General features: G+C 45.8%; 1 protein-coding gene across 2 annotated transcripts in view; it reads right to left on the reverse strand.

Annotated features, from left to right (window-relative positions):
• The window catches only part of ERCC3 (ERCC excision repair 3, TFIIH core complex helicase subunit), a 35866-nt gene extending 31223 nt beyond the window's left edge, over nucleotides 1–4643 (reverse strand). The window contains exons 1-6 of one of the 2 annotated variants that reach the window (XM_032271684.1): nucleotides 4513–4643; nucleotides 3986–4191; nucleotides 3103–3339; nucleotides 1111–1160; nucleotides 540–675; nucleotides 183–347 (exon numbers count right to left, since the gene is read on the reverse strand). In XM_032271684.1, coding sequence (XP_032127575.1) covers nucleotides 183–347; nucleotides 540–675; nucleotides 1111–1160; nucleotides 3103–3339; nucleotides 3986–4191; nucleotides 4513–4540 — 822 coding nt within the window. In that variant the 5' untranslated portion in view covers nucleotides 4541–4643. Of the gene's footprint in view, nucleotides 1–182; nucleotides 348–539; nucleotides 676–1110; nucleotides 1161–3102; nucleotides 3340–3985; nucleotides 4192–4325 lie in introns of both variants that reach the window. The other variant, XM_032271685.1, reaches the window with a different exon arrangement.
• Between the last annotated feature and the right edge of the window lie 18212 nt (nucleotides 4644–22855).

Below are 22855 nucleotides of genomic sequence, written 5' to 3' on the forward strand. Positions count from 1 at the left end.
GCCTTTAACTCCATCAAGAGGAATGATGCCATGGCCCACAAATAATAAAAGGGAGACAGCAATTCAGGAACCAACAGGGATTCCTTCCGTTCACACAGTCTACAGGCAGAGTTGACAAAGGGCTGGGCTAGCTTCTACCAGCAGCTCAGTGAAGAAATCAGGAGGAAGGTACATTCACTAACCTGCTTGACTTCAAAAGATACCGTCTGTGTCTCTTCTTCTTCTTCCTCATCCTTGTCCATTTGTTCATAGAAGTCAAACAGGTCCATGGGGATGTCAGATTTGCCCTGTGGATCTGTCACTCGGGAAGTGGAGGGCCCACCACTGACTTCAGCAGTCTTAGAAATCTGTAAGACAGTTAGGTGCTGAACGTGCACACATTTAATTCTGCTGTTATCTGTTATCAAGCAATGGATGAAGTTGAAAGGGATAGAAACCAGCAGGGCTGCTAGGTTGTAAGTGCCGGGTTAAAGAAGCCTGAGAGAACTGAAATCCTATATGCCTGCCCCCACCCAAGAGTGACCCAGGAATCCACGTACAGCAGATTTGCTTGTGAAAGTCTCTGTGATGAGCTCAGTGGCCTCTCCTTCAGAGTTTCTTAGGCGGCATTCTCGGATCACCGGGTCTTGGAGAAGATGCTGGATTACATCAGGATGGGAGCTTTCAACAAAGTATCTGCAAGCAGGGGAGGAAGAAAGGTTCTACTGACCAGCAGTTACCTCCAGGAGATTCCACTGCTCATTCAATTAGATGGTCTGGAAACAGAGGCCTCATGACTCTCCCCACAACCCTTTGTCAAATCTGTACTGTCAGCCGCTGGCCATGATTTGACATATGAGGGTTGTGCGCAAAGCCCCTCTCTGAAGTCAAGTAAGCAAGGGCCTGAGCCCAGCTCCACTGCTAGGGGAAATACAGTGGCCAGTGAAGGAGTTTCCAGTCTGGGCCACATCTCTTGCTCCCTTTCTCTCATCTGTGTTTCAGAGGAGTGTGGTGTTGGTACAGAGCAGACAGCCCATAAACATCAGGTCCTTCCCATATCCCTTTCACCCTGCTGGTGTGCAGAGTGACAGTGCCCTGGCTGGAACAGGCCTTTCGTGAAATCTCTCTTACCTGTTGTGCTTCAAGACCAGCTTGACTTTTCCATAGCTGACAGTACACAACTGCAAACAGAGATAACATCCAACAGGTAATCAGCCATGTGCACACTCAGAACACATTCACTACTGGTCACATTGTAACCCTACAAACCAAGTGAAAAGTTCATTTTACTTTAGGAAAGCCCAACTTGCAATCCTCAAGGGGTCAGATCTGCCTAAACTGAACTTTTTCCATTGGCCTCTGCTTTCTGAGAAGAAAATCTTCCTCTCGCCTGGCTAATTCTGATGCACATGCATATCTATTAAGTTACAAAACGCTGCTTAAAATCTCCTTGCATTCTGCCTTTCCTCTCTATTCCCACAGCTCCATCCTAACCTGGAGAAGACCACACCAGTATTACTACAGCTCCTGGCACAGAGTAGGTACACAGTAATTGCTGCATAAATAAAATGCAAAGCCTCGTCACCAATGTTATTTCCCCAACTAGAATGTAAGCATCTTGATGGCAGAGAATACAGCTACAATCCTCCCAGGTTCCCAACCCCCTTTAGAAAGGAATACAGTAGAGGTTGTGCGACAGACCTTGAGGAGCTGCCTGGCCCTGCTGTTGCTCCTGATCCACCACTGCAGTGAACCAACACCTACATCCTTGCAGGCAATTCTCAGCCAAGACCGGGCACAACCACAGTACCAGTGCAAGACCCTCTCCTTGGACATGCATTTTTTTTTTTTTCTTTGAGGCAGAGTCTCGCTCTGTTGCCTAGGCTGGAGTGCACTGGCACGATCTCAGCTCACTGCAACCTCTGCCACCCAGGTTCAGGTGATTCTCCTGCCTCGGTATCTCACCTGAGTAACCGGGATTACAGGCGCCCACTACCATGCCCAGCTAATTTTTGTGTTTTTAGTAGAGACGGGATTTTGCCATGTTGGCCAGGCTGGTTTAGACTCCTGACTCTGGTGATCGCCTGCCTCAGCCTCCCAAAGTGTTGGGATCACAGGCGAGAGCCACCGCACCTGGCCGGGCATGCTTTCACATCACAAGAAAAGAGAACTCTCTCCAGGACTCCCACAGCTTTTCTGGGACTGGGTGCAGTATCAAACTGAATTCCTGCAGCACTCTTCTGCCATCCCAGATCCCAAGGTCTGACTCTGACTCCCTTTAGATAGCCAAAGGCAATGAAAGCCACTGTCCATCTCTTTAAATGGCATTCACCCATCACTCAGAAGAAACCCAGCATGTTCAACTATTAATCACATGGAACAATCTTTGTTTTGCCAAAAAAACAACATCTGAAGTTGTTTCTGACTTTCCCTCACAGAACTGGTTGACTACTGGTGTCCTGCAGACACTTAGCTTTAGAGTTTACAACCTGTGTTGGTCAGCTTGGGCTGACATAACAATATTCCACAGACTGGGTGCTTCAACATTAGAACTGTATTTTCTCAGAGCTGTGAGGCTGAAAGTCCCTATCAAGGTACTGGCCAATTCAGTTACTGGTGAAGGCTCTTGTTCATGGACCACCTTCCCATTGTGCGATCACATGACAAAGAGGGCAGGGGAGAGAAAGCATCCTCCAGTGTCTTTTCTTACAAGGATGCTAATCATATTGGATCAAGACCTCAATTAGTCTTAACTGCTTTCTTACTCCAAATACACTACCATTGGGTATTAGGTTTTTAAGACAGAATCTGAGGAACACGATTCAGTCCCCAGCACACCCACTGTGGGCTGCATTCCCAAATTCTCCCTGGCTAGAATGGGCCTGAATTAGTAGCCCCTCTGTTAATACCCATGGCTAGGAGCAGCTCATGAGAAGCGTGGCCTCACCCAGAGCAGAATGCTGAATCCAGAATGTAGCAGCTGGGGTAATTGCTCGTTATGCTCCCCACAGGAAATCTGAATGGCATATTCTCATGGCTGCCACAGGCTGACAACTCGGAGCACCTACGCCCATTGCTACATTAGCAAGGCAGGTGGAATTACTGGCCTCGGCTCCCACTTGCCTTAATAAATTGCATAATTCCATCAGGGACTCCAGTCTTGCTGAGCTTCCTGAGGTACTCGGTGATGTCACTGGTTTGCAGCCCAACACTGACAGCTGCATACAGGGAGTAGGCAGTTAGTTTGTACTCATGCACATGCGTTGGTCGGCACACTGGCTCTGCAATAGCCACCAAGAAGTCTTGGGCGTATTTGTAAACTGGAGAGAAGGCTTCCAAGAAGATATGGCCATCAGGAGCCTGAGAAACACCAAATGGACAAAACAGACAAGGAAACATGAGTTGCAGAGACTACCGGACTCTTGCCCATATCATTATCAAGAATAAGCTGCCTAACACCACAGATATTCTTCCAAGCACTCCTTCAGACAACTGTGGGACCTGTTAATCAGTTACGGATGAGTAAAGAAAAATAAAAGAAAATGTTTCCAAAGTCAGCAGCTGTTTCCCTCTATTCTACAAAGAGAAAGCCCATCTTACTAGCTATCCTCAAGTTACCTTTTGGCTAGATTTCAACTGAATGTAGAACATTATTTTAAGCAGAGCAAAAACTTGCTATCCAACATATCTTCCATTAGTTTTTCAGATGGGGAAACAAATTGTTACATGATAAATGCTATCTATTCGGCAGATACAAGTATTTACTACATGGGGTAGGGCTGGGGAAGGAGTGAGAGTAAACTGAGGGGTTAGAGCTGGAGGAGGCCCAGGTCCGGCCGGGTCACGTGTGCGCAACTGCTCGCTGATGTCTTGAGCTTTTCCAAAATGTGTAAATTAAAGTTATCTCCCAGCCGGTTCTGGGGGCGGTATCCTGAATGTGAGTTTTGACTCTGAGAATGCCGCCCCGCACACTCTTGGGCCTCGCCCAAGCTAAAGGCATCCTTACCACCCAGAGGGGCCTGGAGGTGTGGTCGTCCTTCAGCGGCATCTGCAGCCTGTAGTCCTTAGCTCCATATTCATCCACTTTGGTGCCGGACTCATCCACCTGCTTCCCCGCCGCCAAGGGAACCGCTTCCTGAGGGTCGTTCCCAGGGGCGTCCTCTTCATCATCCTCTTCATCCTCGTAGTGCCTCTTCCTGGATTTCTTCTTGTCTGCAAGATACCAACACAGAATTAAGCCCAGAAGGAGCCTAGGGTTCCCTCCGCTGCCTGGCAGCATTTCACCTGCGCCGGCGCAAACTCCTAGCTAAGAGCCATCTGCATCCCGCAGGCGTTGCGCCCCGCACCCGCCTCCCCTCGGCCGAGTTCGCTGGGCTGCGCCCAGGTCCGGCATCTCTTCTGCCCAGCGGCCTGTCGCAACCAGGTGCGCGCGGCAGGGCCACAGGGGTCGGCCGGCGCGGATAAGCCCGGAGCAGCTCCGAGGCAGAGTCCGAGAGCGCAGTCTGGGCCCAGGGCGTCCGCGTCACGTCTCACCTCGGTCTGCCCGGTCTCTTTTGCCCATGGCAGCTACGGCAGCAGAGTGTAGACGGAACCACTACCGCAGGCCCGACGCTACTTCCGCTCTCAAGGGGACTTCCGGCTCACTCCGGAGGCTTCTTGAGGTCCACACTGGAAGTTCCGCCTCTGAGTGCTGTGCTGGCGGGGGCGGGAAGACCGTAGAGCAGGCGGCGGCTTAGCCATTAGCTGTGTGACCCTGCCGCGGGCGTCCTCCACCATTCATTCCTCTAACGCTGAAGTAAAATACTGTGTGTTGAGAACCTGTGCAATGCGTGAATTAAAGGCCTCATCTCCTGGAACGTGAATTCTAATGAAGCGATGTGCGCAAAAATGTGATAAGTGCTTTGAGGAAGAATCAAACAGGGCCTGAGTGAGGGCAGTGCCATGTTAAATGGAGTGGTCGGGGAATCACTCTCTGTGGGTGGTGTTCTTTGAGCAAAGGTCCGAAGAAAGTGAGACGCTGTCCCACGTAAATGCCATCCGAGGAGCAGCAGCCCGGAACGCAGACACCACACACCACACACCTGAGGCCCAATGTGTTGGGTGTTTGAGAGGAAACAGGAGCGAGTGGCGGAGGAGGGGAGGCAGAATCAACGTTGCATGGAAGCTCGTTATAACTGGTCAGACAGCGTCCACAAAAAGAATCGGACTCTATGAAGTACTTATTCTGAGCCAAAGATGAGCTACCATGGCAAGAGGCACAATCTCAAGAGATCCTGAGAACATGTGTCCAAGGTGGAGGAGGGGTTGCTTACAGGTAGGTCATAGATGGATTAAAATATTTTTCTAATAGGCAATTATTCCTTGAAAGACTTACTTACCCCTCCCACAACAGTGTGGGAGCTGTCCTTCCTTGTCTGTGCGGACTCCATCTCTGGATCCCCTCCCACCGCAACGTGGGGGCTCGATCTCTCTTTTCTTTCTCTGTTTCTCTGCCTAAATAGATCATTTTCTGCAAAAAAAAAAAAAAAAAAAGACTTACTATCAAAAAACCTGGAACCAATAGAAAGGAATGCCTGGGAGATCAAGGTTCTTATTATGTCAATCACGGGTGTCACGTCCAATCTTTTGGCTTCCGTGGGTCACATTGGAAGAAGAATTGTCTTGGGCCACATATAAAATACACTAACATACACTAACACCAAGATAGCTGATAGACTGCAGAAGAGATAAAAAAAAAAGAAAAAAAATTGCAAGAAAAACTCAATGTTTTAAGAAAGTTTACAAATTTGTGTTGGGCCACATGTGGGCCACAGGTCAGGCAAGCTTAATGTAGGTGAAGTCTCATAGGTGGCCACCCTGAGAGATAATAGATGACAAATGTTTCCTATCGAATCTTTAAAAGGTGCTAGACTCAGTTAACCTCTTCAGGATTAGGAGGATCTGGAAGAGGAAAGATCTAGGTATGTTAATATTCTTTTCTTTTTTTAAGAGATAGGATCATACTCTGTTGCCCAGGCTGAAGTGCATTGGTGTAAGCATAGTTCACTGTAGCCTTGAACTCCTGGGCCCAAGCAATCCTCCCACCTCAGCCTCCCTGGTAGCTGGGACTATAGGCATATTCCACCACACCTGGCTAATTCACTTTTTGTAGAGATGGGGTTTCGCCATGGTGCCCAGGCTGGTCTCAAACCCCTGGCCTCAAGCAGTTCTCCTGCATCAACCTCCCAAAGTGCTAGGATTACAGGTGTCACCCGCTGCGCCCTGCAGAGATTCTTTAATTTTTTTTGTATTTTTGTGTTTTTTAATTTTCTTGTTTTTTTCTCGTCATTCTTCCTCTGAGATGTTCTTTACAGATGGAAATTTTCCCTCAGAAATGGTTTTACAGGGCCATTTCAAAATATGGCAAAGAAACCTATTTTGGTGTAAAATGTTTATATTTCCTTATTTATCTGTCATGCGATATTATGCCGAGTTAGGGTGGAAAGTCATCCACGTTACATATAGTTAAACTCATCTGATAAGATTTTATGGTTTGTAGGGCATGACTCCAAAGGCCCCTTAGATAGGATTTGGGAGCAAAAAAAAAAGGTAAGAGTTGAGTCCCTAAAAGGCAAATGCAAAGTATCTAGCTGCATCCCAGACCTATTGAATAAAAAAATCTGATGGTGAAGCCTAACACTCTTGCCCTTCAGAAGATTCTGATGCTCAAGGCTGAGAACCACTGATGTAAAGCATTGTAGGCAATGGCAAGAACTTTGGGTTTTATTATGAAATGAGAAACCACTGGAGAGTTTTGAGCAGAAACAATTCAATTTAATACTGCAAGGTCACTCTACACTAGTTGCTTTGTTGAAGATAGACTTCACAAGGACAAGGGCAGCTATTGTAGAATTCCAGTTGAGAGCTATCTGGCTTTGCAAGGTGGTAAGGGTTAAGGTGATGAAGCTGATTCCATTCTGCATATATTTTGAAGGCAGAATGGATGGGATTTGCTGGCTGGCTTGATATGGAAAGTAAGAAAGAGGAGTAAAAATAACCCAAGATTACTATCAGAAGAAGGGCAAAAGATAAAAAACAAAATTTTTGGGGCCTGTGCAATGGCAAAACTGAAGTTGTATTTTGGGGAAGGTACAGGTTTGGAGGATGATTTTGAAGATACCAAATGTAAGTGGCTATATTAATCTGCTCAGGCTGCCATGACAAAATACCACAGACTGCATAAACAGCAGAAATTTATTTTTTTTTCCACAGTTCTGGAGGCTGGAAAGTCCAAGAATAAGGTCTAGCAGGGTTGGTTCTTGGTGAGGGTCCTCTTCCTAGTTTGCAGATTGCCACCTTCTTGCTGTGTCCTCACATGGCACAGAGTGCTCGGAAGTCTCTTCTTCATCTCATAAGGACATCAGCCCTATTGGATTAGGACCCTGCCCTTACGACCTCTTTTATCCTTTGTGACCTCTTCCCAGGCCCTGTCTTCAATACAGTCACATAAGAGTTCAACATGAATTTGGGGGAAGTTGCAATTCAATTGAGGGCAATGACCTATTAGGCAATCAAATGAAGTGTCAAGAAGGAAGTTGGATATAAGTCTGAAGTTCAGGAACCTAGAAATATGCGTTTGTGAACTGTCAACATATGTATGGTATTGAAGCTATAGAATTGTTTAAAGTTACCTAGGGAATGAGTATAGGATATTTCACAGTGAAGAGACTAGAAGATGAAGAAGAACTGGACACCACCAGCTGAGGACCAGTCAGTGAAATAGTAAAATCTGGAGTACTCGCAGTCCTGATTTCATTTTATTTCATTTTAAGGTGGAGGAAGTGACCAGCTGTGTTTGATGCTGCTGATCAGCAGAGTACACTGCAGCCTGAACCTCAGTCACAAGATTTGCAATGTAGAAATCAGTTCTCATTTGGATGGCTAGAGTAAATTGAAGATTTGGTGGTCCCTGAGCTAAGTGAATTTCACTTACTCAGAAGCTGGAGGAACTGTTGATGGCTGTTGTAATACCTCAGTTCTGGTCTTCTTAGTTTAAAATAATTTAAACAAGATGCCTGGGCGTGGTGGCTCATGGTTGTAATCCCAGCACTTTGGGAGGCCAAGATGGCCAGATCACTTGAGGCCAGGGGTTCAAGACCAGCCTGGGCAACATGATGAAGAGGCTCAAGCCTGAGAACCACTTATGTAAGTAAAGACTTACTGGAATGCAGCCATACTTCTGCGTATGTGCTGTCTATGGAACTCAGTTGTGACAGACTGTATGTGCCCCTTTGCTTAGCACTGCTGCTGGACGCACTACAGATTGTGTATTTCATCCCTGGAGTATTCTCAACTCAGGAAAGCATCAGAAGTATTAGATGTTTAAAATGGTATATCAGCACCCAATTTCTTGACAGGAAAATGAGGGTGTAACTAAAGTAGGTTTTCAAGTGGCTTGTTAGCCAAACAAGGAAGGCTATTTAGCAATGATGAGATAATTGTGTTTGATTCCAACAGCAGAAGAAATGTGGCTAGAGAAAATAAACTTTTGTTTTTGTTTTTTTTTTTTTTTTTGAGACAGAGTCTCACTCTTGTTGCCCAGGCTGGAGTGCCATGGTGTGATCTCCGCTCACTGCAAACTCTGCCTCCCAGATACAAGCAATTCTCCTGCCTCAGCCTCCAAGTAGCTGGAATTACAGGTGTGAGTCACCACGCTCGGCTAATTTTTATATTTTTAGTAGAGATGAGGTTTTACCATGTTGGCCAGGCTGGTCTCAAACTCCTGACCTCGGGTGATCCACATGCACCCCTAAACTTTCTGTGTGTGTGTATGTGACGGAGTCTCCCTGTGTCCCAGGCTGGAGTGCAGTGGCATGATCTCAGCTCACTGCAACCTCCACCTCCCAGGTTTAGGCAATTCTCCTGCCTCTGCCTCCCAAGTAGCTGGGATTACAGGCATGTACCACCACACCCGGCTAATTTTTGTATTTTAAGTAAAGACAGGGTTTCACCATGTTGGCCATGCTGGTCTCGAACTCCTGACCTCGTGATGCGCCAGCCTCAGCCTCCCAAAGTGCTGGGATTATAGGAGTGAGCCACTGGGCCCAGCCAAATCAACGGTGGTGTTGTTGTTGTTAGGGACAAGATTTCACTCTGGCCCAGGCTGCAGTGCAGTGGCATGATCATTGCTCGCCACAGCCTCTACCTGCCAGGCTCAGGTGGACCTCCCCATCAGTTTCCCAAGTAGCTGGAACCACAGGCACACGCCATCATACCCAGTTAACTATTTTTGTAGAGATGTCTCACTTTGTTGCCTGCGCTGGTCTTGAACCCCTGATCTCAAGCCGTCTTCCCTCCTCATCCCAAGTGTTGGGATTACAGGCGTGAGCCACCAAAATAAACTTAAAAGCCCTGGCCTTTCAGTGAAAACAGTTGCTTGAAAGTTGAGGAAGCAACATCAATAGCTTAAAAACAAGACAAATGACTGTGAACGTTTTCCTTGGTTCCTGAGAGGCTAACAGATGTTACCACAATAGTGCTCACTTGATAATTCAGAGTCATTGCCCAGTTGGAAGTGCTAGGAAGATCGGTTTATGTCAGGTTGCCCAGACCTTTCTGGTTTTAACACTGGAAGTCCCAAATTCCAAATTCTGGGAACCTCCTCAGTCCCAGGAACATTGGACCTTAGAAGTCACCCTGGAAGTGACTGAACAATTAGCCTTTAAATAGTCTGGAGCAACTGTAAGCAAAAATATTTTCAACGTTGAGAAATTGATTACAATCTGAAGTGAGATTTGCCAAGTTGGGCCACAACTAATAATGGTAAAAATATGTAGTAGAAAAGGGTTTAGTCAGCCGGGCACGGTGGCTCACGCCTGTAATCCTAGTACTTTGGGAAGCTGAGGCAGATGGATCACAAAGTCAGGAGTTTGAGACCAGCCTGGCCAATATGGTGAAACCCGTCTCTACTAAAGATAAAAATAAAAAATTAGCCGGGCATGGTGGCAGGTGCCTGTAGTCCCAGCTACTCAGGAGGCTGAGGCAGGAGAATCGCCTGAACCTGGGAAGTGGAGGTTGCACTGAGCCAAGATCTTGCCACTGCACTCCAGCCTGGGTGACAAAGTGAGCCTCTTATCTCAAAAAAAAAAAGAAAAAGAAAAGAAAAGAAAGAAAGAAAAAAGAGAAAAGGGCTTAATCGAAAAAATATCCCATTTGTGAAAATATACGGCATTTGAAGGCTATTCGTTGTATTAATTACCAGCAGGAGCTTTTCAGAAAATACATGAACTTACCATGTCATTGAAGCAGTAGTCAGCAGTGCACTTCATTTGTTCCCACGGACTTGGCCATCAGCAGCAGTTCCATGGATTTTTGACAGAAATAGAAACAGAATAACCTGACTCACCCTACCCACCACACAGCAGTTTGACGGCTTAGCAGTGATACATTTACCTAGACTTACTGAGTTCAGGGCCAAGACTTAAAATTTCTGAGTAAGAACATTCTCTCAGCTATTTTCATCAAATACTGAACAGGTTCAGAAAGTAGATTTTGCTGCAAACTTGCTGTTTCTTCATGAATTTAAGTCAATAATTCAATTTAGAATTAAAAGCAGAAACCACTTACATTCAAAACTTACAAGGCTGAAAAGTCACTTTGATGACATTTGAATTGTGAGTAATATCAGCTACTTTATGTACTTCCTGTGCTGTGAAAGTTAAAAGCCGTGAGATCTGCATTCCCATACATATATTTACAGCAGTTATATTTTCCAACCTAAAACTGTGGTTCCAACAGTGTTTTCAGACCTCAGTAAAAGTGCAAAGGAAATGTCCATATCTCCAAATCTGTGTAACCGGGGGACTGCAAAGCTTCCACCTATCTTTCAACAGAAGATGACTAACAGCAAAGTAATAACATGCTAGCACATGCCACACAGAAAGGTAATAGAATTCTGCAAAAGATTTTCAAGTGAGGAATATACTCAATTGAAATCATACTTGGAGGCCAGGCACAGTGAGTCACTGCTGTAATCCCAGCACTTTGGGAGGCTGAGGTGGGCAGATCACCTGAGGTCAGGAGTTCGAGACCAGCTTGGCCAACGTGGCAAAACCCTGTCTCTACTAAAAATACAAATATTAGCCAGGCATGGTGGCTGGTGCCTGTAATCCCAGCTTATTCTGGAGGCTGAGCAAGGAGAATCGCTTGAACACAGGAGGTGGAGGTTGCAGTGAGTGGAGATTCTGCCACTGCCCTGCAGCCTGGGCGACAGAGCAAGACTCCATCTCAAAAAAAAAAAAAAGAAAAGAAAAGAAAAGAAATGAAATCATACTTTCATGGGGCGCCTGTAATTCCAGTACTTTGGGAGGCCCAGGCGGGTGAATCATGAGGTCAAGAGTCAAGATCAGCCGGGACAAGATGGTGAAACCCCGTCTCTGCTAAAAAAAATGCAAAAGTTAGCCAGGCGTGGTGGCAGGCACCTGTAATCCCAGCTACTCAGGAGGCTGAGGCAGAGAATTGCTTGAACCCAGGAGGCGAAGGTTGCGGTGAGGCAAATCGCACCACTGCATTCCAGCCTGGGAGCATGAGTGATAGAGTGACTCTCCATCTCCAAAAATAAAAATAAAATACAGGTGGGACGCGGTAGCTCATGCCTGTAATCCAGCACTTTGGGAAGCGAGGCAGGCAGACCACTTGAGATCAGGAATTCAAGACCAGCCTGACCAACATGGTGAAACCCCGTCTCTATGTAAATAATTAATTAATTAATTAATTAAATACAAAAATTTGCTGGGTATCGTGGCACACCTATAGTCCCAGCTACTTGGGAGGCTGAGGCACAAGAATCACTTGAACTCAGGAGGTGGTTGCAGTGACCCAAGATGGTGCCACTGTACTCTAGCCTGGGTGACAGAGTGAGACTGTCTCAAAAAAAGGAAAAAGTAAGAAATCATACTTGGCCAGGGGTCGTGGCTTATGCCTATAATCCTAGCACTTTGGGAGGCCAAGGCAGGTGGATCACCTGAGGTCAGGGGTTCAAGACCAGGCTGTCCACCTTGTCTCTACTAAAAATACAAAAATTAGCCTGGCGTGGTGGTAGGCACCTGTAATCCCAGCTACTCAGGAGACCAGAGAATCCCTTGAACCTTGGAGGCAGAGGTTGTAGTGAGCTGAGATCATGCCACTGCACACCAGCCTGGGCGACTAATGAAACTCCTTCTTCAAAAAAATATATACATATATCTATAAAATCTTATTGCAGATCAACATCAATAGGTGAACATCTCCAAGCAATGCTGATAGGAAACACTAGCTTCACATCTTCTACAAAAATGAATTCAAAATGTATCACAGACCTAAATGTAAAACATAAAACTAAAACACTTAAACTGGGCATGGTGGCTCATGCCTGTAATCCCTGCACTTTGGGAGGCTGAGGCAGTGACAGGAGCTAAGGTTGGGAGTTTGAGACAAGCCTGACCAACATGGAGAAACCCTGCCTCTACTAAAACTACAAAAGTACCTGGGCATGGCGGAGGTTGCAGTGAGCTGAGATCATGCCATTGCACTCCAGCCTGAGTGACAAAGCAAGACTCTGTCTCTGGGGGAAAAAAAAGCTTCATGAAAGACACAAGAGAATGAAAAGACAAACTGGACTAGATGAAAATATGTGCAAAACAGACCTCTCGGCTGGGCACAGCAGCTCACATCTGTAATGTCAGCACTTTGGGAGGCTGAGGCATGCAGGTCACTTGAGAGCAGGAGTTCAAGACCATCCTGGCCAACTTGATGAAAAGGCCCGTCTCTAAAAATACAAAAACCAGACAGGTGTGGTGGCACATGCCTGTAATCCCAGCTACTCAGGAGGCTCAGGCAGGAGAATCACTTGAACCTGGGAGGCTGAAGTTGCAGTGTGAGCTGAGATCATGTCACTGTACTCCAGCCTGGGCAACAGAGCAAGACTCTTACACAACCCCCCCAAAAAAAGATCTGGCAAAACAATCAGTCTGAATTGTCATAGGGAACCTAATTTCTGCCTTTTGACGATAAAATAGGAAGTAAAAATGACTTTTTAACACTTGTATTCCATTTAAGGACTCAGGCAGCCTGGGGGATGGCTCACACCTGTAATCCCAGAACTTTGGGAGGCCGAGGCAGGCAGATGACGAGGTCAAGAGTTCAAGATCGGCCTGGCAAACATGGTGAATCCCCATCTCAAATACAATACAAAAAATTAGCTGGGTGTGGTGGTGTGCTTGTGATCCCAGCTACTCAGGAGGCTGAGGCAGGAGGATCACTTGAACGCAGGAGGTGGAGGTTGCAGTGAGCTGAGATTGTGCCATTGCACTCCAGCCTGGGTGACACAGCAAGACCCCATCTCAAACAAACAAAAGGACTCAGGTATAACGTGAAATATGTGATTAAAAAATATATAAGTGGTAATAAATAATACTTATTACATATTTGCATATGTAAGATATTATTGTAATCATTTAAAATGTATTAACACATTTCATCAGAACAACTCTATGTAATACGTATTACTGTTCCATTCTGAAAGATGAGTAAACTGAAGCCCAGGAAGCTTAGGTAGCTTGCCCGCAGATTGTATAAGGTCACCCAGTTGAACTGACTCAAGCCCTTAAAGTTTACTTTCAGCGGGATTAGCATAAATGCTACATTATTCATGGCAATGGAAAGGAAAAGGGCTGGGTGCAGTGGCTCACGCCTGTAATCCCAGCACTTTGAGAGGTTGAGATGAAGTGGAAGGATCGTGTGAGCCCAGGAGTTTGAGACACGAGTGAGCACTAGAGGGCACCACTGCACTCCACTCTGGGTCAGAGAGCAAGACCCCTTCTCTAATAACAAACAAACAGGGAGAAGCAAAAGGCTTGCATTGACAAGACCTGGTGACGTTCCTTTTCTGTTGTTGTTTTCTGTTTTCAGTTTTTTTGTTTTTTTCAGAGTCTCGCTGCGATACCCAGGCTGGAGTGCAATGGCGCGATCTCAGCTCACTGCAACCCCCGCCTCTCAGGTTCAAGCAATTCTCCTGCCTCAGCCTCTGGAGTAGCTGGGATTACAGGCACCTGCCACCACACCCAGGTAACTTTTGTTTTTGTTTTTGTTTTTTTGAGAGGGAGTTTCACTCTTGTTGCCCAGACTGGAGTGCAAGGCGTGATCTCGGCTCACTCCAACCTGTGCCTACCGGGGTCAAGCGATTGTCCTGCCTCAACCTCTTGAGTAGGTGGGATTACAGGCGCAAGCCACCACGCCCAGCTAATTTTGTATTTTTAGTAGAGATGGAGTTTCTTCATGTCAGTCAGGCTAGTCTCGAACTCCTGACCTCAGGTGATCTGCCAGCCTGGGCCTCCCAAAGTGCTGGGGTTATAGGTGTGAGCCACCGTGCCCGTCCGACTTTCCTTTTTTGCTGTTTTGTTTTCCTTCACCAAGTTATTGGTAGAGGGACTTAGTGACTTTATGAATCAGGGGCAGAAATGGGGCACTGGGGCACACGTGGAAGGAAGGCCAACAAGATTTCTAGTCTGAAATGGTCAGCCTTGAAATAGCTGAGAGCAATATAACACTAGGTGGTGGTAGATCCCAGGCACTTGAAATTCAGTCAGCCTGGCTCGGTGGCATGAGCCTGAAGTCGCAGCTTCTGAAGAGGCTGAGGCAGGCAGAAAATATCTACAGTTAACTCATTGCACTTAAAGAGACTGGCAAAAACACAAAATTGTTAAAGGGATTTATACCCTAGTGTTAAGTCTTTTTTTTTTTTTTAAGATGGAATCTCACACTGTTGTCCAGGTTGGAGTGCAATGGCACGATCTCAGCTCATTGCAGCTTCTGCCTCCTGGATTGAAACAATTCTCCTGCCTCAGTCTCCTGAATAGCTGGCACCAGCTATTACAGGCACCAGCCATGATGCCTGACTAATTGCTGTATTTTTACTAGAGACTTCACCATGTTGGCCAGGCTGGTCTTGAACTCCTGACCTCAGGTGATCCCCCACCTCGGTCTCCCAAAGTCCTGGGATTACAGTTGTGAACCACCATGCCTAGCCAACATATCTTCTCAAAAAGACCTCCCTTAGAAGCATAATTTTATAGACACATGAACACACATATATACAGCACACCAGTTTCTACGCTACTACAGGACAGAAACTACCACTATCAAATGCCTCTTAAGCAGCTTGGTGCTTAGGAAACTTCTTTCCAATAATTAGCAATTGGTGAAAATATGTTTGCCTAATGGGTTTGGATCAGCAGCAATACAACATTCCGATGACACGAACCATGAAAATAGTTACCTTATGAATCTGTGTATACAGATGAAGAAATAGAACTTTGATTGATTATACAATATCTACAACTTTTTTTTTAATTAGAGATGAAGTCTCGCTATATTGCCCAGGGTGGTCTCCAACTCCTGGCCTCAAGCAGTCTTCCCACCTTGACCTCTCAAAACGTTTTGGTTTGATTTATATTGGTTTTTAGAGACAGGATCTCACTGTGTCACCCAGGCTAGAGCACAGTAGCACGATGATAGCTCACTGCAGCCTTAAACTCCTGGCCTGAGGTGATCCTCCCACCCTGGCCCTCCGGAGTAGCTGAAACTACGGGAACTTGCATGAGGCCCAGCTACTTTTTTTTTTCTTGAGATGAAGTTTTGCTCTTGTCCCCCAGGATGGAGTGCAATGGCATGGTCTCGGCTCACTGGAACCTCCACCTCCCAGGTTCAAGGAATTCTCCTGCCTCAGCCTCCCACAGAGGTGGAATTACAGTTATGTGCCGCCACGCCTGGCTGATTTTTTGTATTTATAGTGGAGTTTCACCATGTTGGCCAGCCTGGTCTCAAACCCCTGATCTCAGGTGATCTGCCCACCTCAGCCTCCTAATGTACTGGGATTATAGGCATGAGCCACTGTGCCCAGCCTTTTTTCTTTCTTTCTTTTTCTTTTTTTTTTTTCTTTTTAATAGAAATGGGTCCTCGGTATGTTGCCCAGGCTATTTGGGAATTCCTGGCCTCAGGTGATCCTCCTCCCACAGTGTCCCAAACCTGTAGGTTACAGGCATGAGCCACTCCCCTGGACAGCAAATAATTGTATATACAATGTATATAAATGTTCTTAGGTGTATAGTAAAATGATGGCTCTATTTTAAAAAGAAAATTTCACACAAGAGAACTTTGCTTTAGTACCACAATCACTGTAAACACCATCTGTAGCCCATGGTGTTCAGAGGATTACCTGTTTTCCAGTCACTGGGCCATTTTGGTTTTATTTCTTATTCATGAGGCCTGAATTATAAACACGAAGTAACACTGGACTTAGAATTTGGAGCATTTTTCTACTTCAGCTAGTAAACCTCAAAGTTTTGGAAATATTTTTCAAGTTACATATAGGTGATCTATTTCTGTCCTTTTTTCTCTCCAAAACAAATGAAAACAAAATAATTAAACTGTTTGACTAGTTAGAGTTCACCTCAGGTAGCAGTTAATGTCCTATCCCATTGATCCAGTTAGGGAATGTTTCACATACCTGTCTACAAATTTCTCCTGTTCCAGTAACCAATCTGTTTTATAATTAAGTAGCTTACCAATTATTGCAGTGGCCTGCTCTGTTTGAGTTTGTATTAACAAAAAGAAAATGAACTTGTACCAGTATCGCAGACATTACTTTTCTTTGCTGATAGTGACCAATTTTGGAATCTCCCTGTTATAAATAAATGCTGTCAACCTTACAAAGCCCAGGAAAAGAAATCCAGGCCAGGCTCGGTGGCTCACGCCTGTAATCCCAGCACTTTGGGCGGCCGAGTCGGGTGGATCTCGAAGTCAAAAGATCGAGATCATCCTGGTCAACATGGTGAAACCCGGTCTCTACTAAAAATACAAAAATTAGCTGGGCATGGTTGTGTGTGCCTGTAGTCCCAGCTACTCAGGAGGCTGAGGCAGGAGATTTGCTTGAACTCGGGAGGTGGAGATTGCAGTGAGCCGAGATCGTGCCACTGCACTCCAGCCTGGCGCCTGTGACAGAGCAAGACCCTGTCTCAAAAAAAAAAAATTGTATATATATATATACACACACATATACACACATACACATACACATAGTGTCTCTCTTTCAGGATTCCTACAGAACATGCTGCTAAGGGCTCAGGCCAGGAGTGGGCTCCATCTTCAGCTGTTTTCCAGAAGCCACAGGAGCACCTGTTCTCACCCCCACACTCAGAGCGAGTGAAATGAGGGTTGCCCGCAGAAAGTACTGCACGAGGACACAGTGGTTATCAAAATATGCCAGTCAGCCACACAGCTCCTAGTTCACCGGAACTGTCAAGGGGCCAATCATCTCGAAGGGTTCCCGTGAAGAAAAATGCTTATTTATTGGAAGACAGAACTGAGAGGGTTGGCTGAAACCACTTTGCCTTCAACAGCAACTGTTTAATCCTTTTGTCTGGTGCATGACATCAGCTCCCAGAACACAGAGGTTATTAATAACTGTGGGACCTTTTCCCAGTCTCCAGATCAATTGGCAGAAGCCTCCGGTTATCTCCTTCTGGATGCTTCTATTATTTGGAGCTGGGAAGTGACCTCCTCCTCAGAACAGGTACAGGTTTTCCCCTGGCTTGGGAAATACGCTGTTGCCCACCAGCCCCCAGCCTTGCCTCCTCTCCACCCATCACTGGCTGGGCTGGCTGGGTGTCAGGCTGGTGTCTGTGCTTCCGCCAAGACTCCAAGTGCCGTCCAGTGGAGTCTACCACGTACCTCTCCTCCCATGGTTCCTCACTGCCAGGTGCGGTCTGGGGCGTTGATCTGCACCAATGGAGCCAGGCTGATTTACAATGAGTCACTTTGAGCTGGCTCCTCTTCTCATGCTTGGCAGAGGCTGCAGCATCAGCTTCTGGGCAGGAGCTGAGCAAGGCTGAGGTCTTCACCTGGGGACATTGGGGTGGACGTTTCTCCAGGAGGAGCTGCTGTGATCGGCAGGACTCAGTAGAGAGTCTTACATGTAGGGCTTCCCCAGGGCTGGCCCTCACCTCTCTTCCTCTTCCTTCCTTCCTGCAGGGGCTAAGGCATGCCTGTGGCTTTACCAGGATCTCAGTGCAGGAAACGCTGCAGCTTCTCTCACTCTCATCTGCTCTCTCAGCTCCAGGTTGCACCCTCCCCGCTGGCCACATCACAGGGGATGGCCCTCAGCACCCAAACCCAGCCGGACACAGTGGGCTGGACAAAACTGGGTCATAATGGCTAAATGCCGTCAGCTCCCCTGTGAAATGAAAGCAAGAGCCTTCACCTTGCAAAGCTAATGGAGGAGGGGGCAAAGCACCTCCCGTGCGGGCACAGGGGGCCGTCTACTGAAGGCTTGATCATCAGGAGTATTGTCACCTCCAAGAGCTGACCTCATCTCTCCCCCAAACCTGCTCACTGTGGTCTGCTTCCTATCTCCGTGGATAGCATCATCGCTCTTAGTCAGTCATACTGAACAAAGCAGCTCTCTTCTGGTTCATCTTGAATTGGCGTGTGTGTGTGTGTGTGTGTGTGTGTGTGTGTGTGTGTGTGTTAAATATACCTAAAATGTATTGTACCCTTTTTTGAGATAGGGTCTCACTGTCGCCAAGGCTGGAGTACAGTGGAACCATCTCGGCTTACTGTAGCCTGCATCTCCTGGACTCAAATCATCCTCCCAGCTCAACTTCTGAAGCAGCTGGGACTACAGGTGCATGCCAACACATCCAGCTAATTTTTACATTTTGTATTTTCTTGTAGAGACAAGGTTTCATTGTGTTACCCAGGCTGTTTCATTTTTTGGTTTTTTTTCTAAGACAGAATTTTCTTCTTTCGCCCAGGCTAGAGTGAAATGGTGCGCTCTTCGCTCACGGCACCCTCTGCCTCCTGGTTGAAGCAATCCTCCTGCCTCAGCCTCCTGGGTAGCTGGAATTATAGGCACCCACCACCATACTTTTTGACATGAATAATGGAAGCACTGTGGTTTGCATGAACTCCTAAACTGAAGCTATCCTCCCATGTCAGCCTTCCAAAGTGCAGGGATTACAGGTGTGAGCCACCACACCCGCCTGAAACGGCGCATCTTAACCGTGTTGAAATGTGCAGTTCAGTGGCATTAAGTACATTTCCTCTGGTGTGCAACTGTCACCACTACCCACCCACAGAACTTTTTCACATTCTCCAACTGAAACTCGGCACCCATTAAACACTCACTTCCCGTTCCTCTCCCCTCAGGCCCCGGCAACCACCGTTTCACTTTCTGTCACTACAGGTTTGACTACTCTAGGGACCTCACATCAGTGGAACCATACAGGACGTGTCCTTTTGTGTCTGGCTTCTCTCACTTATCACAATGTTCATAACAACGTTGATCCATGTAGCAGCACGTGTCAGAATCTCCTTGCTTTTACAGGCTGAATAATATTCCATTGTATGTCTGTATCACAGTTTGTTTATCCACCCTTTGGTCTATTTTTCTTTTTTAGACGGAGTCTTGCTCTTTTGCCCAGGCTGGAGTGTAGTGGCAGGATCTCAGCTTACTGCAATCTCTGCCTCCCAGATTCAAGGATTCTCCTGCCTCAGCCTCCTGAGTAGCTGGGATTACAGGTGTGCACCACCATGCCAGGCTAATTTTTTTTTTTTTTTTTTTTTTTTTTTTTGAGATGGAGTTTGTTGTTGCCCAGGCTAGAGTGCAATGGCATGATCTCGGCTCACTGCAACCTCCACATCCTGGGTTCAAGCTACTCTCCTGCCTCAGTCTCCTCAGTAGCTGGGACTACAGGCGTCTGCCACCATGCCTACCTAATTTTGTGTATTTTTAGTAAAGATTGTGCTTCACCATGCTGGCCAAGCTGGTCTCAAACTCCGGAACTTGTGATCCACCCACCTTGGACTCCCAAGGTGCTGACATTACAGGTGTGAGCCACCACACCTGCCCCTAATAAGGTTTTAAGTCCCCTATTATATGCTGCCTTTGTATCCTCCTGAAATCTTAAATTATAAATTATATGATCTGTGATTGTTATACCATCCGGTCCTCAAAAAACCGTATTTTTTTTAAACAGTAAAATCAGCTCCACTGGCATTTATGGAGTAGTTACTAATGCAGCAATACTATTCTGAGAGGGAGGAACACATAGGGAGACATGAGAAGCCTTAGAGCTTACAGTGAGAAATAATGTGGCACAGTGGTGAGAATGTACACACAAATATAGTCTCTCTAAATACAGGGATATAAAACTGCATTTTTTTAAACTGCCATTTACACATCACATCGTATTCTAATTGCTTCGTAGGTAAAAATACTTAAATGTTTTTTCTAATATCCCAAACTGGATAGTGATGAACATATTTAATTCTCTCTCTTTTCATTTTACTTGATTTCTTAGACAATTCAGATACTGTGGGGAAACTTAGGGGAACAAGCTTGAAAACCAAAATACTTAAGTAAAATTTATTGAGTGCTCACTATGTGCTACTAATATGGCAGATTCAGGGGATAAAACAGTGAGCAAAAACCAGCAGTGATCTTGCACTGGTGGAGTTTACACTGCAATAGAACGAACCGGTAATAATCAGACCAGTCAATGATGAATTATCGCAGGAATAAGTGCTGCACAGAAGAGCCAGGGTGCTGAGTGCATAGCACAGAGGTCGCAACGTGGACCTGGACGTGTGCAGGGAATGGACCGGGCATCCAGGAGGGCTTCCATGATCAAGGACACACAGCTAGAGGAAAAACCTGAGGAGCACAGAGAGTACGCCAGGCAGAGAGAGGTGAGGGCAAATTCCTTGGGACTAGAGGGTGCAGGAGAGTTCCAAGGAACTGAGAGGAAGTGGGAACCAAAGGGCAAGGGACAGCTTGATGGGAAATGAGGCAAAAGAAGCAGGGAGGGACCAGACCTTGTAGGACCTTGTGGGTTGTGTTAAGGATAGATGTTCACCCTCAAGACAATAAGCAGCCACAAAGGAGTTCTGCCTCTGTTGCTAATTACATCCTAAGACCACTTATGCAGAGCATCTGGCAGAGTCCCAGATCCGTAGCAGTAGGCAGCGAATGCTGGTTCCCTCCCAAAGGCATCCTACAACGTTTACTGCTTTATCCAAATAGTCAACCAATTAACAATCAAAATGAGTATCTCTTGTATTTTCACATCAGTATCATTGTGAAATGAATTAGTATGTTTGAGTCTTAATGGAATGTCCATTATCTCTCAATATACAAAAAATTCAGCCTTTGATATCCAAAGGCTCTACCTCTGAAACCAAATGCAGATCAAAATGCAAAATTCAACGAATGTGAAACCTATGGATGGAGGGCTGATGTTTTGTATATATAGGTTCCAAAGAGCCAACTGCAGGACTTGAGTCTGTGCAACTTTTGATATCTGTGGGGGTCTAAAAACCAATTCCTCATAGATACCAATGCACAACTAGATATACAAAAAGCAATTGTAGTTTTATTACCTAGAAATGAACATTTTGGGAATGACATTAGGAAAACAATTTCATTTATAACAGCATCAAAAAAACAAAATAATACTAGTAACTCCAAGAAATGAAGCACAAGATATATTCGGAAAACAATAAGAGTATTGGAAGAAATTTAAGAGAAACTAAACAAATGGAAGTACACCACATGTTCTTTAAAATGGGAAGAACATAATGCTATCAAGATGGCAATACTTAAAATTCATTGAAAACCTTAATATGATCAAGATGGCAGTATTCCTGAAGTTGATCTACAGATTCAATTCAATTTCTATCACAATTCAAGTTGCTTTTGTTTCCAGAAAACCAACAAGCTGACTCTAAAATTCATATGGAAATAGAAAGGATTCAGAATGACCAAACCCATTTTGTAAAAAGAAGAGCAAAGTAGAGTACTCCCACTTCTAGATTTCAAATTTTACTACAAATCAACAGTAATGAAGACTCTATGTACTGGCATGGAATAGACATATAGGTCAATGGACACAGAAATGAGAATCCAGATGTCAATTGATTTTTGACAAGGGTGCCAAGATAATTTAATGGGAGAAAGAATCTCTTTTATTTTTTTAACCAACACAATTTTATTTCATTAAGCATGAAGTTACATTCACATTTGTCTACAAACACAGTCAGTAAGGAAACAAAAACTATCAGCTTTCTTGTTGTAGTACGAAGTGTTCACTGGCCGGCTCACTTAAAGGCAGAGTCAACCCTGACGGGGACTAGAGATCAGTCACAACTACTTGGGAGGAGAACACAAAGACCACCAGCTTTCTTGCTGTGATGCCGGATGTTCAGTGGCAGGCTCACTTGAAGGTGGAATCAACCCTGATGGGGACTCCAGATCAGTCACAACTACTTGGAGGAGAATGTGAAGACCACCAGCTTTCTTGCTGTGGTGCCAGATGTTCAGCGGCAGGCTCACTCGAAGGCAGAGTCATCCCTGATGGGGACTTGAGATCAGTCACAAACACTTGGGAGGAGAATATAAAGACTACCAGCCTTCTTGCTGTGGAGTCGGATGTTCATTGAGTGGGAGGCTCACTTGAAGGCATAGTGAACCATGACGCATACTCAAGATCTGTGCAAAGTACTTGGGACGAGAACACAAAGACCACAGCTTTCTTGCTGTGGTGCCAGATGTTCAGTGGCAGGCTCACTTGTAGGCAGAGTCAACCATGATGGGGACTCGAGATCAGTCAAAAGTACGTGGGAGGAGAATACAAAGACCGTCAGCTATATTGCTATGGTGTCGGATGTTCAGTGGCAGGCTTACATGAAGGCGGAATTGACCATAATAGGAACTCGAGATCAGTCACAACTACTTGGGAGAGAACACAAAGACCACCAGTTTCTTGTTGTGGTGCTGGATGTTCGGTGGCAGGCTCACATGAAG

This window comes from Sapajus apella, unplaced genomic scaffold (assembly GCF_009761245.1).
Source record: "Sapajus apella isolate SASKATOON/1434 unplaced genomic scaffold, GSC_monkey_1.0 scaffold244, whole genome shotgun sequence".
In the NCBI taxonomy this organism is placed as follows: Eukaryota; Metazoa; Chordata; class Mammalia; order Primates; family Cebidae; genus Sapajus; species Sapajus apella.